At 41.6% G+C, this 18,188-nt stretch overlaps 2 protein-coding genes across 3 annotated transcripts in view; one reads left to right on the top strand and one right to left on the bottom strand.

Annotated features, from left to right (window-relative positions):
- The window catches only part of DZIP1 (DAZ interacting zinc finger protein 1), a 41,991-nt gene extending 37,811 nt beyond the window's left edge, over nt 1–4,180 (top strand). Inside the window, exons 19-20 of the mRNA XM_069878944.1 lie at nt 1,606–1,777; nt 3,347–4,180. Coding sequence (XP_069735045.1) covers nt 1,606–1,777; nt 3,347–3,429 — 255 coding nt within the window. The 3' untranslated portion in view covers nt 3,430–4,180. The remainder of the gene's footprint in view (nt 1–1,605; nt 1,778–3,346) is intronic.
- A 1,338-nt stretch (nt 4,181–5,518) lies between these two features.
- Nucleotides 5,519–18,188, bottom strand: part of CLDN10 (claudin 10) — a 61,515-nt gene continuing 48,845 nt past the window's right edge. For both annotated transcript variants that reach the window (XM_069879128.1, XM_069879121.1), the window contains exons 2-5: nt 12,569–12,730; nt 12,323–12,404; nt 6,619–6,726; nt 5,519–5,892 (exon numbers count right to left, since the gene is read on the bottom strand). In XM_069879128.1, the coding sequence (XP_069735229.1) occupies nt 5,778–5,892; nt 6,619–6,726; nt 12,323–12,404; nt 12,569–12,730 (467 nt within the window). In that variant the 3' untranslated portion in view covers nt 5,519–5,777. The remainder of the gene's footprint in view (nt 5,893–6,618; nt 6,727–12,322; nt 12,405–12,568; nt 12,731–18,188) is intronic.

The raw sequence follows: 18,188 nt of genomic DNA, 5'->3' as shown, positions 1-18,188 counted from the left end.
AAATGCTATTGGAATGATGATTTCTCTGAAAATCCAATTTTTTTTTATTTCCTTAAATACCAATCGCTTAAATACTTCAAGCTAGTCACTTTCAAAACCCACAATTCCATAGAACCTTTATAAGGCATCCCATTGTCAAGTGTTTTATAAAGGTTATGTTTTACAGAAGTTACTTCAGAAACATTTTACAGAAAATCAGTTTTGTGCTTACCTGAAGCTGTGTTACCTGAGCTTATCTGTACCAGACATTGTATGGATTATAGTATTACTTTAGAGAAGTCTTTGAGTTAATACAACTGCAGAGCAGTTCTGATGTGGGTGCTGTGTGTTTACACATGATCAAAACTGCGTATGGTTTGAAGTTGACATTTTTCTCTCTATTTTGTACTTCTAAAATCAGTTGGGACTTGGCGACTGTTTGAGGAAGCTCTTCCTCCAGTATTTCTCAATATTATGTGACCCTGACTTTCCCATTACCACACCCTCCAAACGCAGATAATTTAAAACTGCAAAATGTTGATTCTTGGTATGTTAATAATACAGCACACTGAGCAGATCTGTCAGCTTTTGAAAAACAGTTTGAAATGTTAAAATTGAATTATGTTGCAAGATAGAGCATTGCTGCAGTCTCTTCCTTTCTTTCGAGACACACAACACGTTCATATTTGTTGATTTTTCTCTAGTATATACATACCTTACGTTGTTTTCTAATAGCGTCTGAGTCTTTACTCTGTGCAAGAGAAGTGCATTCTGTATCTTATTGCAATGTTGAGAGACTCCTGCAAAGCAAGATTTTAGCTTTATGAGAAACCATCTTTTGCTTTCCACAGTTAGGCTGTCTAACAATGCTGTGATTCCATTGAACCACATCTGACTGACAAACAGGGAAGCACTGTAGCTCTGCTTTCAAAAGCTGAATGCAGATATTTAGTCCTCAGGCAAATGAGATAAGAAAGACCATGGACTGAGTGCTTTCAGGTTCATCTGCTTGACTTGACTCTCATTTTGGGAACTCATTAAACAAATACATATTTTAACTTTGAGCACCATGTGGGGTTTTTTTTAAAGTTCCATTATTTAATTTTCTCTTTAAATAAATCAACTTAAAATTGAAGAGGCCTTTATTGCAATATTAAATTTTTCTAGTGTGAATACAGAATGATTCTATAACAACCTGAACTTCCAGCTTGTGTCCTAATGTGATCTTTTTATTTTCATTTAAGTAACATACATTCTAATGCTTAAAAGACTTTCCATCTCATTGGAATAGCTAATATCTCAGAAAGGAAAATCCTTGTTTTAAATTAGACTTGGACTACCTAAAAACATAGGTTTCTGCTAGTTATAAAACTGGTGGAACTTTTAACTTTTGAAGTTCCTGACTCGAAAAAAAAAAACCTCAACAACCCACTTTGCAACTATAATAATGAAATAATATAATTAGGTAATTAAATTACATGGATTTTAAAACTGTGGTGGTAGATATCATACAGGCCATATGCCAGTGCTTTTTTTTTAGGAATTTCACATTGTTGAGTTTATGGAAGACCTCAGCCCAACTCGAATGGGCATGGAAAAATGCATGCTTTTTTTTCTCCCTGTTAGTTCACAGAAGGTGATGAAGATGATTGGGATATATCATCAATAGAAGAAGATGTTTTATTGATGAAAGGTGATAAAGGTCAGAAGGCATCAACAGTTCAGAAGGATGAGCCAAATGCTGCATCTGTGGTACATGCATGGGCTCTTCCGAAGAAAAGTATACCGAAGGAGGAAGGTAACATATTCATCCTTCCGCATTACAAGCTTTAAGCAAATATGTGTGGGCCTTTGTGAAACTCATGATGTTCAACAAGGCCAAATGCAAGGTCCTACACCTGGGTCAGGGCAATCTGCAGCTTTAATACAGGCTGGGGGATGATGTGGTTAGAGAGCAGCCCAGTGGAGAAGGTCTTGGAGGTGCTCATTGACGAGAAGCTCGACAATGTGTGCTCCAAACCCAGAAGGCCAACTTGGCTGCATCAAAAGAAGCATAGGCAGCAATTCAAGGGAGGTGATTCTCTCCCTCTACTCTGCTCTCATGAGACCCCACCTGGAATATTTTGTCCGGTTCTGGAATCCCCAGTATAAGAAGGATATGAAACTGTTGAAACAGGTCCAGAGGAGGGCTACAAAGATGATCAGAGGGCTGGAGCACCTCTCATATGAGGACAGGCTGAGAGAATTAGGCCTGTTCAGCCTGGAGGAGAGAAGGCTCCAGGAAAACCTTATAGAGGCCTTTCAGTACCTGAAGGGGTCCTACGAGAAAGGTGGGGAGGGACTTTTTACAAAGGCAAGAAGTAATAGAATAAGGGGGGATGGCTATGAACCGGAAGAGGGAAGATTTGGGTTAGACATTAGGAAGAAATTCTTCATTATAAGAATGGTGAGGCACCAGCACAGGTTGCCCAGGGAAGTTGTGGATTCCCCATCCCTGGAGGTGTTCAAGGCCAGGTTGTATGGGACCTTGGGCAGCCTGATCTAGTAGGACGTGTCCCTGCCCATTGCAGGGGGGTTGGAACTAGATGACCTTTAACGTCCCTTCCAACCCAAACCATTCTATAAGTCGATGATTCTGTGGCTGACACACCTAGAGGAGAACTGAAATATAGCGTATTACACGTTGTAATTCTATATATGGTATCTTGTAAGAAAAGCACAAGTAAGAAAAACTATGTGCTTGGGTTTTTGTCACACAGATATCATATGTGACATTTATGATACATAAACAACACACACACATAAATACACGGAGATACCAAGAAACTTAAATTTGGGATTTTAAAACATATAGGACCATCAGGCTTCAGTCTCATCTTAAAAATTAATTATCTAGGATTTTTTTAATCCCTTCCCAAATTTAAGGGAAGATGGAAATTTTCTTACTTTGTCCTGAGAATAATAGTAAAATTTCAGATGTGTTCAAGGTGACCAGGCTGAGATAAATATTTGAGCTACTGGTAAAATAAAAGCCTCAGTCCTACATAGAACTTCTGTCGGTTTTTCCAGCCCTAACATGTCACTATACTTAAAGGTTAAAGCTGTGTCACTCATATAAAGGTACTTCAGGTTATTTTTAAAGGGAAAGTAATGTGATATGGACTGGTTGCACTGTGCATTGTATTCTGGGACAGAAACAGCCTTTGTGTTATCAACACTTGTGTTTTCCTCACTGGTCGAAATTCTGGACTTCCTGAGGTCCACAGGTGTTTGCTCCCATAGCACGTGATTTCATCAATAAATACAAAGTAAAAATAGCCCCAAAATGTTATTAATAATTGTTATTATTTTTGTGTTATTTTAACAGGCCTTCATGAAGCTGATAACACAAGCACATTAAAAAGCAGCTTGGTCACTGTAACAGACTGGAGCGATTATTCAGATACCTAATTGCTGCATTCCTGAAGGGAGGCACCGCTACTTGGTTCTGTTGGGGTTGAAAATATAGTTGAAAACATCAAATGTTTCCTATTCCTTTCTCATATCGGTCACGCAATAACAAGGAATACTGTTTACAGAGCTCTTGTGAATGTGAAACAAAAATACTCATACACGCATTACCAGCCATGTCTGTTTGGAAACTGAGAGTTAATTCTTCTTTCTTGTGAGCTCAGTGGTGAAAATCTCCTTAATTTCACTGAGGTGAAGATTTGCCTCCAATGTTTACATTAAAGATTGAAACTGGTCTTGCAAGAAAGCTTGTTAGCCAATGAGCAGAATTTACTCCAGAGTATTACTTTATACAATTTTTAAATGCATATTTTCTTGGTTTTTTATCATAAACTTTATATAAAATTGTGAACATTTTAAATAAAATATTTCCATGTATTAAAATGTTATGTTTCTAAAATGTTTTACAATAAACACCAAAGGAAAGAAAATAAAAAAAGCCTCAGCTATAAAAGTAATTATTATGAAATGCCTCCTATTTTGGGAAGTTGTTATTTTTTTTATTATTAGACTTGAGTCTTAGTTAACATGGAAGTCCAAGAATTGGAAAAAAAATCCACACATCAAGCCAAGGTGAGGAAAGTGCTGATCTGTCATTGTGCAAGTACTTTCCTGTTTCTGTTTCATCCGTATTCACAGCTGCCTTTAAAAACCACAGGGGTGTTTTGACTTAAAAAATACAAAAATAAAGTAAGATAAAAAGAACCCTGAAGGGCTTTGTAGTTCTGATCTATTTTAGACAGTATCAAATGCAAAACCTTTTCTATCATACTGTGCCATTTGATAAATAGGACTGTTCGGTATTTTTATATTTACAACCAAATAACCAATGTATTGAAACTCCAAGGGCCTATCAGTTCAAACCTCAAGACAGAGCCAAGTGCATGTCTAATTTTCAGGCCTAGAAGGCCTTTTGTGGTTATTCATAATCTCTGATATCATTCATTGACTCATTATACAAATACCCTCTCAAAAGCCATCTCATTTCTATGGACAGGTTTTAAAAAATAAACCAGTACCAGCTGAAGATTTGAACCGTTGTAATGGATTCAGGATTATCTAAAAAGCTCTGTAAGTTACCGCCTGCTTTTATTTGGTCAGGAATGTCTTTGGCAGAGCAAAGCAGCTACAATTGCCTGGGGTTTTTCCTTCCCTTTCCTAACCCAGTGGCTTGGAGCCATTCTGGCACCGAAGGTGTCCCGGCATCCTGCCCAGCAGGAGGGAACAGAAACAACCCTCTGGAAGTTACTTGTCACCAGCAGGGGAGAGCGCTGAGGAGGGCAGAAGCCCAGTGGCATGGAGCAAATGCAGAATATAGGAACTGTCTCTGCCCCCACAGGCTGCAGCCTCAGCCTTTCCTCTCCCTGCCATGCATATGAAAGCTCACAATCCCACATCCATTCTTCTTCTCGTGCACGCATTCTTCCTAGGCCTTGCAAGACCCTCTCTCATGACTCTTTCCATAGCAACTGACCCTAACTCTCCTGGGTACCCAATTCTTCCTGCCTCCCCACATCCCATACTTATTTTCACTTCATCCCTTCTCTCCCTTTTCATATTCCTGTGGCACCAAATTAACCAAGTTGCATGTTCTTCCATGCTGGCAACGTGACAATGAAGAGCTTTGCTGTTTGCCACTGGCTGTCATAGAATCATAGAATCACCAGGTTGGAAGAGACCCACCGGATCATCGAGTCCAACCATTCCTATCAAACACTAAACCATGCCCCTCAGCACCTCGTCCACCCGTGCCTTAAACACCTCCAGGGAAGGTGACTCAACCACCTCCCTGGGCAGCCTGTTCCAGTGCCCAGTGACCCTTTCTGTGAAAAATTTTTTCCTAATGTCCAGAATGTCGTTGTCTTGCACTGCAGTGATGATGCGCTGTGCAATTCCAGTGTCACTGCTAATCAGAGATACGTTACCTGCACAGAGATATATTAACCTGCACACAGTGTGGCTCTTTTGCCCAGTACTCAACCCATTTCAGAAGTGTTTGATGCCATTTCCAGAAGCAATCGAGATACCATATTGGTAAATAACCCATTTATTTTTTTCAAGAAAGCAACATCAGCTCATGATTTCCAGGTATAAACTTTACAATACCAACATCAATCTTAAAATATTACATAATAAAATTTACATCAATATGTAAAAAGCTGCAAGTTACTGTTTTAAAAAGTCGTTGTCTTAGTGGTAATTACATTGGGCTTGGGGGGGAAAAAAATCACTCTGCATGAAACATACAAACTCGTTTTTAAAATGCTTTGAATCTTCCAACAGTACAATTAAACATAAGCGTTCTTGTCAAAGTGCTTTGGTGGGGTTTTGTCTGGGACACTGTTATGGACCTTTGTACGAGAAGACATCACAGATGCGGCTCCATTATATGCGTAGCCCCTCCTGAAAAGAAAAGAGAATCAACCATTTGCAGCTCATCCCACAGACAAGAAACATCTCTGTATTGAAGTATTGCAGCAATATAAAACTAAAAGAAATGTAAAGGAATATAGCGATAAATTCCAGGGGAGGGAGCAGAGGAACACCTGCTTTGCCTCTGTGGTCTCATTCTAGCTTGACATTTCCCCTCCAGCATCTTTCTTTGCAGTTCAATTTTATATAAACTCATATCCCTTGTTCACAGCCAAGTAAATTAGGGCCCAATCATGAAATATTGAGGCTGTTGAAGACCCTAGGTGAACGGTTACTCCCTCCAGCTATGCCTGTTCATTATCGCCCCTCTTCTGCTGCTAGAGGTCCCGCTGCCAACCTCACTGCCCTTCACCTCTCTCACTTCCAATCTGATGATCTGTGATTAAACAGCCTTGTCTATTCACATCTGTAAGGTGACCTGACCATTTTCCCTAGATCAATGAATGCATTTTTATTCCAGCTGTAGTAAGTTTATCAAGTATCTATAACACAAGTAATTGTTCTGAGTCAATAGCTTTTCTTAATTACATTAACGTTGAACAGAACATCCCAAATCTCATTATCTTCTCTCATCCGCACCATCCTTTTCTGAACCTCACTACAAAGTGTTCTGGAAAAGCAATCAAGCCACAGACATATAGCAGGTACAAATGCACTAGTATCGATTTCTTTCAACAAGTACAACTTGCATTTTACCTTGGAGTGTTACTGTTTTCAGCTATTGAGAAGCAGAATATGCTGCCACCAATTATGCACAGTGAAGCTCCAGCCCATCCAATGAACAAAGCTGCTCCTAATTCATACCTACAGGAAGTTAATAAATGGGTTTAACAAAAGAGAGCATGAACTTAACAGTTTTTCAGAATAAAACCCCTATATTTTATTTCTTTCCTGAAGAATTTTCCATTGACATAGGTTTTATTCATAGAATCATAGAATCACCAGGTTGGAAAACACCCACCGGATCATTGAGTCCAACCATTCCTATCAAACACTAAACCATGCCCCTCAGCACCTCGTCCACCTGCCCCTTAAACGCCTCCAGAGAAGGTGACTCAAGCACCTCCCTGGGCAGCCTGTTCCAGTGCCCAATGACCCTTTCCGTGAAAAATTTTTTCCTAATGTCCAGCCTGAACCTCCCTGGCAGAGCTTGAGGCACAAAATCAGCAGGTCTGCTGTTCACCCATGTTCTCCTCATTTCCCTCTTACTGTGGAGACAAACTCCATCCCTGTGGTACACTCGGGCAATGCTAACCTCCCCACACAGGCAGACAGTTTGCCTCGCTTTTCTACATCTCCTCCTGGATTGCTTGGCTGCAGGGTTATATGACTCTTTGATCCATTTACAGCACAGAGCTCCTGCCTCCTTGCACCACTTCAGGTTTGTTCCTGCAAGCTGCCAAGCTGGTCTGGGCTTTGGCTGAGACGGTGACTTGAGCTGCTGCCTACAACTCACCTAAACTCTCCCCTCTTGCTCTCAGGATCTCTCTCCCTCCCTCTCCACACTCCAGCCTGCTTAAAACATGAGGCTTTTATACATACGTATAACGCGCACATGCAATATGCGTACACATATGTGCAATGTATGCATATCCATATAGAGATACGCACATACATGCATGTATTTGCAGATGCGCATGTCTGTATGAGCACATGCTGGCACCTTGCTGCTTCTCTAGTCCCTGTGGCTGGATTCACGCTGGATTCACTCCCCTCCAAGCCCTTGGATACAGCTCCAGGTCACCAGCAACAGTTCCCTCTGCCACCCAGAGCACTTGCTTGCAGCCAGAAATTGCTCAGTTTGGCTCCAAGAGGAGATGGTTGTGCTATAGGAGCATACAAGGGTAAGTCCAAGTTTCTAAAGCAACCGTAGTAAATGAAGGAAAAGAATGGCATGGGGAAGACATTCTTTTCTTCCCCTTGCTTGAGCTTAGAGCCCATAGCCTGAGCTCTGGAGCTTCAAGATGAGTAGCAAACCATGGCTGCTACTCATCTTCTTCCTTCCCCAGCTCTTTGCCAGAGATGCTGCTCTTTAAAACACTTTCAAGATGATCTGCATTAGACTGCAGGCCTAAAAGTCTCCAGAGTCTCATATGCCTCACTATTAGGACAGACTGTGTCCTGCTCCTCCTTCCCAGCTCCAGCTTCTCCATTATCTCCTCCTGACTCTTAGGATCCTGTATTGAAAACACAAGCCCCTATCCCCAGTCCAGCCGCAGTTATCAGTCAGGCGGCTGTGCTCTTCAAACCTTTGCTACAAAGTCTGTTTATTTATTGCAAGCTCTGGTGAGGCAGCCGAATGAAAACCTCTCCCTGCCAGTCTGCCTGTATAGCTGAAAGATTGTGCACTTGATTCCATGTGAACAAATCCTAATTTAACGTTAGCTGAAATATGTAACTGAAAACACCTGCAAGCTGTTCTACAAACCTTGTCTTTACAAAGATGACACTGTGGAAACACTCACAAATCCCCAGTGAGCCTGAACTTCTATAACAACTTCTATAATAGGTCACAAGGGGACAAATGCTGGCGGGACAACAAAAAAAATTGCTTGAGATTCCACCCAGAGGTAAAGCACAGACCTTTAAAACGAAAAAGTCATACAGGGAGAAAAAGCTGCACTTGATACCAGAGCTAGATGCTATGGACACTCAGGTTCAAATAATTTCTGACTCTGGGACCTATTGGCAAAAAGAGATGGAGCCACTAGAGCTGAGAGGTAGGACACTATGTGAGGACTTGCACCTCACACTTCATGGATTCGCTAGCACCCTAACTTCTAGGCTTCTTTTTCATTTTCTGTTCACATCATCCTTAGCAGAATTTTTATTTACCAACCCTTGCTAAAAAAGAATCAGATTTGCCCAAACATTCTCCATATCCAGTGTGGAACTTGGCCACCCAACCCCCCAAACTAAACTGCTAGAAACCATAGCTCAGCTTCCTTTCACCCTGGAGAACCCTGCATCCAGCCCCATTTGACCATAAAATCTGTCAAACATTTAAGCTTTAAGTCTAACTAACATTTCCAACCACAGTTTTCACAAGACTTGAGGAGATTTCTGTCTGTTCAAGGATTGGAAGTTCTCTGATGGGAAGCAGATAACTACATCACAGCTCATCACCTAGGATCCCATTATAATCAACACACAAGAAATACACACTAAGCACACATCTGAAATACGAATGCTGCATCACACCAACCTTTAATAACTCTTTAATAAGTCGCAAAGACAGATCAAAGTGACTAACTGATGTGAAGTGTCATCAGGTAAGTCCCACCTTGGGGATCCCATCATCCCTGCAGGTACTGCCAGAGTACATCTAAGGTACATGGATCCACACAGAAGTCAGTGCAGACAACTGTGGTACTGGAGAACACAGCTGGACCAAGACCCAAGAGGCTGTTGATGAAACAACCCACTTGCCAAGACAATCTTCCTATGAAATGTCAAGCGCAAATTTGTTTCTACATTTCCATCTAACAACATTACACGGTTGGCCAGAGGCAAATGGGAGAGGAGACCAATAGCCATCTCCCTTCCTGAAGCTCTTCAGTGGTACAGAGAAGAAATCAAGGTCACCTTGGGTTTAATTGGGTAGAAAAGAGTTACCTGACTGTTGCCTACAAGTCAGTAAAGAAGACAAGGAGTCTAGTCTGTGCTCTTGGGATTGGCTGTACTTTTGAAACAACATTTGCTACTATAACATGTACAAACAGATTGTATATATGGGCTCTTCTGGGGTGACTGCTACACTGCTACACTGCTAGGATAATGAGTGGCAGAGCTGGCCTAATGGGTCTTCCCACTTGTAATTTACTTTGGAGTTTATGAGGAAAATATTGACTTTTCGATGGTATGTCAACCTGTGCATAGCTCCCTGATTTTTATCCCATCTGTCTTTTCAGTATTTAAGAAGCGAAGACCAACCTTCCACCAAAATCCAGTACATAAGAAAACCTACCCATATCACAAAACCCTTACGTGCATTGGCACCTCCAGAACAAGAGATTAAAAAGAAGAGAAAGGTTTTTTTAGAAGATATTTCTGCACTCACTGTTTTTCCCTTCCCTCTTTATCATTAAAGCGTTTTCAGGAAACACGCTCTTCTATTCTTTTCATTCTTGGTTGCAAGAACCAGAACAACCAGCCTCCGAAGTCTGAGAGTGTGTATGCACTGTCTCCCACCAGTGAAATCAATCTGCTGAAGGATCACTTTGAGAAGATCACTGGCAGCTTTGGGGGGCGCAGGATGAAGAGGCTTGAGGTGGTGATCACTGAAGACTAAGAGAATTCAAATGCAGTGAATGGAAAGCCACTGTCAGTTACACTGACCAAGCAGGCTAAGAGCAGATTTTTTTACTCTAACTCAGGGAGGCAGAATTCAGTGAAATGGAAAAAATATAATATGAGTACAAACATTCTATTTGTTACATATGTTAGGATCATGAAGCAAACTCCCAAGCAAACCAGTGGAAGTTTCATTAGCCAACTAGATATTGGCATATGTAAAGGACTTACCTACCTACCTACAGACTCTGTGACAGAACCTAGGGTTCGAACTTTTCTTTACCTACTCAATGAATCTATACAACTATCCAATGGAAATACATATTTTTAATGTCTAACTCTTATGATGCTTGGAAAAGGAAAAATAGATTCAAAAGTCACAGCAAGACAGTGGAAATAGGGCTTGTATGAACTAAGCATGATTCATTCAGAAAAAAGAAAGATGAAGAGAAACAATTTGTTATAAAAAATGATGGAAAGTTAGTCAGATAATTTGGATAAACTAACCCCACTCATCAGTAAGAATGATAATGCACATCGAAGTAAAAGTTCAGAAAAGGCAATGCAATACATTACTCCAACATGTTTTACATTGGTTGAGGAGAAAGGAGTCAAACGCCACCATCAGCTTAACCTGACACAAGGTCATTGCATGAGCTACACTGTATGCAACACAAATTACCACTTCTGGCTCCCCTCTCTGCCTTTATCTTTGTGGTCGTGATTATGTGTGCATGCAGTTGAGCTATGCAGGTTGTTCAGAAAAAAGGTAATTTCTGCAGAGGATGTTTTACTACCTTTATTTCAATATTTAAATTGAATGTATTTGCTCACAGTAAAAACTCCGCTGTGAGATCTGCCTGCTCTTTTGCAGCAGAAAACAGCACAGGAATACGGTGTAGGAAAGGGACTTCTGGCAACAACTATGGTACTTTTCACAAGGAACAGTAAGCCTGATAAATAATTAACTTCTGGTTGTATAGCCAAGCTCCATTTTCTTCACAGTACCTCACATACTTGTTTCTTTTGGAGGCCTCTGGCTCCTGTCCTCACCATATCAAACAAGCAAAAACCACAGCAGAATTACAGAGGAAACTAATATGAATTTGTTTTCAAGACAGAAGCAGCAGTGCCAGCCCTACCACAAACATGGATCCAGTTAATGTTATTTACTCAGACTATTTTCTTTCTGTCAAGAAGAAACTAAAAGGCAGAGGGTTCCTTACTGAGTCCTTACTTCGATCTCAGGGAATTTAATACCCAATGCTTGTCATATTCTGGAATCACCACCAAGAAAACTTTGAAATTCTTGTCTTTAAAGACAACTTGGCATTACATAAGAAACCCAACCAAGAAAGTCTATGAGGTTACAATTTACAGCCAGTGTTTTCAGACTTGGTGGATAAGATGTGAATCCAAAATCCAAGCACTGGTTAACAAATTGCTGCCTTTGTAGGTCCTAAGAACTTGTAGAGCTTTAAAGGGCGTCTTTAGGGATGCTCATTAGTTCTGGTATGGATAAACATTTGCTCCCTCAAATTTAATTAAATGCAAAGTCAAAGCATCTATGTTAGTGCTTATATGATGTTGGGTTACAATAAGGTTTATGGTCCAAATTTTAGTCATCTGGATTTGAAAATCTGTCAGCAAAAAAGTCCACAGAGCCTGACAAAACCTCTCTTCGAGAGGAGTCAAGATTAAACAGTGCTCGATACCTTTATGGAAACCATTTTCTGTCAAAAGCCTAAAGAAATAATTTTCTTCCTTCTCTAATGAATGATGTGCCTAATGAGTGCCTCTGTCTTGTGAAACCCTTTTGCTGCATCTGTGACATAAAGGCAAGCTTCACTATCGATAAACCCCCTTTGCTCTGCAGCAAGCAGGGCAGAACCCTGCTATGCTGTGATAAACCTCGGCGCAAAGATTACAGAGCAATCACTGTATGGGAAGGTGTGTGTTTGTTAAATTTCAGCATATGGTTACTACAGTTGGAAAATGCTATTAAATAAAACTGCAGCCCACTCTCCTCCTCTGCCCAACATGGTGCGCAGTATGAAACTTAGGGTGTACTTCTTTGAAAGATTTATGGGTATAGGAAAGTACTTACTTTTGTGCAACAAAAGAAGGATCAAAGAACTCAGACGTAATCCTGTTTGCATACAGGGAACAACTAGTCATAGAGCACAGCCCTGAAAAGCATAAGACAAACCATTCAGTGGAGCCAGCAGAAGAGCTTTGGGCCTGACCCTGAAGTCAATGACGTCACGGAGAACTGTGTGCGGATTTCTGCGGAAAAGAAGCAGCTCTGGTATGACTTCCAATACTAAAACTTAAAGAAATAAAGTGTATTTACCAGAGAGTATGAAAATCAGTCCAGCTAAACAAGCTATTTTTGCTTTAGTCTGATCGGAGCCTCCGACTTTTGTACACTTCATCCCAACCAGTCCAAAAACGGCACCGAAGAAGCCCAGGCAGACAGCGGAGATCATTAGTCCTCTGCAGGCTTGGATGTAACCTGCAGTGAGAAAGAGCAAGGCTAATGTGAGAACCAGGACCACAATGGGGTTTGCTGTCCCTCCTCTTCCCTCTGCGCAACGTCAGGCATTCACTATTGCAAACCAAATCAGACCTTGACTGGAGAAATGGTCACCTTTCCATTGAGTGTATTCTCCTAGGTGATGTTTGTCCTATGCCTAGCTCATAACAAACATACTATGGTATTCAGGACTGCAAAAAATAATCAAGCAGCATTTGGTACAGTATCTGCAAGAGGCTGTACCCATGAGGTTGTGAAGAGCAACTCCACGTGGTCTGTGCAGCATCTGTCACAGGTTTCAGAGCCACTCTGTGCACACAAAGTCTTGACACGTGCAAGACGATGCAAGACGACTGGCAGCAGATCAGCTGGGGTCTTGGACCTGCCTGGACATGCAACCAAGATGATTTGGATCCAAGAAGGCCCTCATTCTGCAATGAGGTCAAACATGTGCTCAGCTTCATGGACAGCAGTAACCCAGTGAGATAAAATAAACTACTGCCACTCTTCAGCCTGGACAAATGGGGCTGGTTTTAGTCACATCCAGTTTTGCCATGGTGGCTGCAGCCACTCTGAGCTAGACCTACAAGGGGCAGGGCCTCTCAGCAGGACAACGGTTTGCTTGGCCTCTTCTCCCTTCTGAGAATATCTTGTAATAGAAAGGCTGTGATAATCACTGTTTACAGGGTGGAACACTGCAATCTTACACAGCTGAATAACCATCACAAGATGTTTTTCTTCATAACCTGTCATTACATCTCATTTAAAATAAAAATGTACTTCCACTATTAAGGTATTCATTCTTTTCACTTTGATCGCCAGTGGGTGGAAATGTTGAAAGCTAAACCCTATTTTCATTACCTATTACACCAAATTTTACATAGCAACAAATAACCAACAAAGGAACCTTGCAGAAAAGTCTTAAATATATAGGAAATTTGTCTCTTAAAACAGGAACCAGAGGACAGCTAATGAAAACAGAAGGCAGCAGATTCAAAACAAAAAGCGCACTTAGTCATATAATGAAGTTGTGGAACTCCTTTCCACGGGATATGTGAATGCTAAAGGTTTACAGAGATTCAAAAACAGATTGGACACATTCCTTAAAGAGAAATCTGTGCCTGGCTGCAGGTGGCTACCGCTGATGCTTGGCTGCCTTCTGCTCACCTTACTGCTACCCACTTTGGCTACTGCTGGAGGCATACCAGCTCCGGGATGACTGCTCTTTGTTTGAAAAATATTTTAACCCATTGTTTCGCAGCTTTGAGCAACAAGCAGCACGCAAGAAGAAATTTGTACCACGTAACACCCTGTTTTATTAGTCCTACTAAATGTAGTTGCTGTGTTGCATGGCTGTGAACACAACCTACTGCCATTTCTCTACATGTGTTGGCATGTATATGGACTTCTTTTGTTAGTAAGATTCTTCTGTAGCCCATCTGCTCAAGAAATACAATCGTTAATGAAATAACTGTAATTGCTGTATGCCTCTCAAGTCAGAACATAAGAGAGAGTCATTTGTGCTTGTTGAAATGTCTGTCATTATAATTAGGTACGTTAGTCTGAGCTATAACAATCTCCAATGGTAGAAGGATGAGCTGTCCTCTGAAGATACCTCCTTATCTCCATTCATGATAAATAAAGTGGAGGGTATAGGGCGACTCACAGTGAAAGTCAAATTGCAGTTACTTAAAATCAGGTGAGATGACTACCTTTCTCATCCAACTGGGCAGAGTAAAATTTCCTCAATGGTGACATAAAATCGTGCTCCCAGACAGTTCAGTTCAAACTCAGGTGACAGGTTCACCTCTGCTTTTGAGTCAGATCCCCGTTCTGATTTTTTTTCTTCACTCAGGCAAGACCCAAGGGAAGTCAGTAGGAAAAGGGTGTTATGAAGACCTCAAGAGGTGGCTCTTAGTTTATAATACCCAAGTCCGAAGAAAACAGTCTTGCTTTGTTAATTTTTGCTATAGGCACGGAAAAGTTGGCTTTTACTACTTTTGATGGTGTATAATGTATTTCTAGCAACACACAGGTAAAGTAGGAGATGAAGGCTGGCAAGGAAGCTATTATTTTTTGACAGGTCCAATTTATTGACACTGTTAGTAGCTAATTGACACATTAAAGTGCTGAACCATGAACATATTTACCCAGAGGTCCTCTAAACTTTTATTTATGTCTGAATCTCCTAGGAGAAACAGTAAATATTCACCCCAACCAAAATAACTAGCATATGCTTGGAACCACACAGCTGAAATCGAGCTGTTCCTGAAGGTCAATACACAGTTTTAGAATAGGTAAAGGGTAGTGAGACAGCAAGAAATAATTAACTCACTCACTCAGAAATCATTTTCAATTATAAACAGCATGAGCTGGAGGACTGCTCAGTTCTGCTGAATGAATAACCTTCCTCACTAATATTTCACCGAATTGGGCAGGCCAACCACGGTGGTACTTATTTCAGTTCACCACAGCAGTCATCCAATTGACACACATTTTTAAAATAAAATACATGAAATAAATAATCTCACAATCTACACCAGCGAGGTAGAAGAGGAGAAGACTCCATTAGTCCCACTAGTCTCACTGAAGCGTGAGGAAGCGTGAAAGAGTGAAATCAATCTTTTCACCAAATTCAGCCTCCTATTGCTTGGACCCTATGCTGAAAGCATGTATATCATTTGGCAGTAAGAGTAATTAACTTTCTCTTTGCTTCCTAGAAAGCAAGAACATTACATGGCTTACCAAGGTTTATAATGAAGAGAAGTGTAAGGTACAGTTGCCTAATTCTTCTCACTCTCCCATTCAAGACCTAAGACTAGACTGTCCCTTTCCCAGACATTTATTGTCTGTATTTTCACCAGCTCCTGTAGGAGACTTGCCATGTACACATTGACCACACAAATGAAGCTCCGAAGCAACAAAAAGCCTTATGTTTTAAACAGACAAGCGGGCAAACATACATTACTCATGTCATGTTTAGCAGCATTCCAAGAGAAACTTATTTCAAGGTGCTTTTTTTTTTTTAAAACAAATGTGTTTTCTCTTGCATTCAAATTAATCTTGTTAGATCTTCAGCTTGCTTGACTCACTGCTCTCACACTTGTCTCTCATGATCACAACGGGTTAGGCAGAATTCATATATTCATATCATATGACACTCTGAAAAAAAACATATGCAAAGTTCTGGGGACTGTCACTCTCACAATAAGTGCCTCCAGTGGCATCTTGCAGTCTGCATCACGTGAAGTATAACAGGTTGCCTTACAGATACACCGCTGATTCCTTCTGAAAGTACACACCCATTGCTTTTATATGCTTTTCTAAGCTCTAATAACCCTCTTTTAGCTCATAACTAAAGTTTTGTTCAGCTCTGTTCCTACAAAAGGTCATCAGATACACGCAGGAAACACGGTAACTGATATGTCCTCTTTCAGGGAGGTGGTTTCATCACTTATGTTTCCACCTATGACCAGCAGAGCACAAAAGTTAACCCCAAATGTAAGTCCCACAGACAGCAAGAGTAATTTTGCTTCCATACAGAATGTGGGGCTGAGCTCTTAAGAGGGGCTGCCCAAACTAATTACATGTATAGGAATGAATAAAGGTAGAAGGGTATCGCGTGTTGGGCATCCCATCTGCTGGCTGCTGGTGTGGAGTGATGGCCTGAGAGCCGTGAGGGCAGCCCCATTGCCCTGCCACCCTACAGCAATCTGGGAAGCACAGTCCCAAGAGCACTCTGGGATGCAAATTGAAACAAGGGTAGCAGAGAACCATCTCTGGATCACTTCTGACCCAAACCGAAACACTGCTTCTGGAAAAGAAAGGACTCCTCCTGCACCCCACACTCATGCCCAGCAACTGGCATGGTGATATCCTGATTTCTTACCCCTTCATTTTGCCTCTGATCTTCTGGCAGACCTGAGTAGTCTCTCTGGATAAGAAGTCCAGCAAAACTCAGAGGTTTCCAATTTGACCAAAAAAAACCATTTCTGTAGAAAAGGAACTACTCTTTGAGGCAAATCCTCCAGCTCCATGAGAAAGGACTGGAGCAGTGCCACCTTTCCCTAGGATGACAAAGGTATTTCTAGTAATTTCCCAATTCTGCTCTACCGTTTTGAGGAAAGCAACACCTTATCAGTTCATGTATCTCTGTACACTCAAAACCACTTCAGGTGAAAGCAGGAAATGGGATCTGCCCTTTTTTGTATCATCCGAGTCCCTCACCTGAGGATGGAGTCAGGAACTCCCATGTTCCCAGTCACAGGGAACGGGATCCAGTTTAGCCAGGTAAGTCTACGCAAAGAAGAAGAGGAAGGAAGGGAAAGGCTACTTGAGTGTCAAGGCAGATCTGACTTCATGCCGACATACAAATTTTTCTAAGCTATGTGTGACGCATCGCAACCCTGAAGTACGCTCCTGCACTGGGGGAGGGTTAGGGTGGAAAAGGGGACACGCACACCCACTGCCAGATGCTAACGGGTTCTCAGCAGAGCCTGTAACTGCAGGGAGAAGAATCTGGGAGAGGCTAGCTACTGAAAGCTAGATGACTGTAGTGGCTTCCCCTCCACCCCATCCCAGCTTGCCTGGCCTGTGCTGTGGGGGTTGTGTCACTCTCTCTCCATCCTGCCTTCCATTCACTTTGTGTCTGGTACCTGGACCTGTCCCCACAGCACTTAGAGAGGCCATTGAGAAACACCGAAGCCAAGAACCTTCCACGACTGATAAACAGTCTGGCCAGGAGGATGGGATAAGGGCCATCCAGATGTGCATTGTGGATTTACTTCTGTCCAAAATGAGTTAGTGCTCTGGTGGTTGTTTCACTGTGCAGAAGGTGCCTCAGAAACAAATTCCTTGGGCAGGTGGAACGTGTTACCCAATGCACAAGGCTTCAATGCACCAGAGTTTGGAGGAAAGGGTGGTAAGGACTTTGTTTGTAACTACGCTTTTCTTACTCTAAAAACAGATTAACCCAGAACTAAAAGAACAGCTAAACAACAGATTTGCTGGATCCCAAGGGTTACGCACTGGCAAACACGCCGTGCCCACCTGCACACAGACCACACTTAGCTCCTTGGCCAAGCCTGGAAACCACGTTCTAAGCTGCTGCACTTGGCCATAGGGTGACTGACACCAAAAGAAACTAGCTATTTCTCCCACCCCTTTGAAAGAACTGACAAACCCCTCTATCACCATGGGGCTGTGTCAAAAGAATATCTGGGAAATGGTACTTCTCCATCCAAGGGAAGCATCCTACAACAGTGATGCTTAAGGGTTGCCTGCATTACGTCTTTTTAGTGTCTTGACCTCTTTAGCCCTTTGTACATATGGAGGTTAAAGGTTTTCTGATACGCGTATTAATTACCTTCATGATGTTAATCCTTGTTACAATAACATTAATCTCTGTTACTGATCTGATTAACAGACTTTCTCTTCG

The sequence above is a fragment of the Phaenicophaeus curvirostris genome, chromosome 1 (assembly GCF_032191515.1).
Source record: "Phaenicophaeus curvirostris isolate KB17595 chromosome 1, BPBGC_Pcur_1.0, whole genome shotgun sequence".
NCBI lineage: Eukaryota > Metazoa > Chordata > Aves > Cuculiformes > Cuculidae > Phaenicophaeus > Phaenicophaeus curvirostris.
Note: the sequence above shows the minus strand (reverse complement) of the source record. Positions and strands in the feature narration are given on the sequence as shown.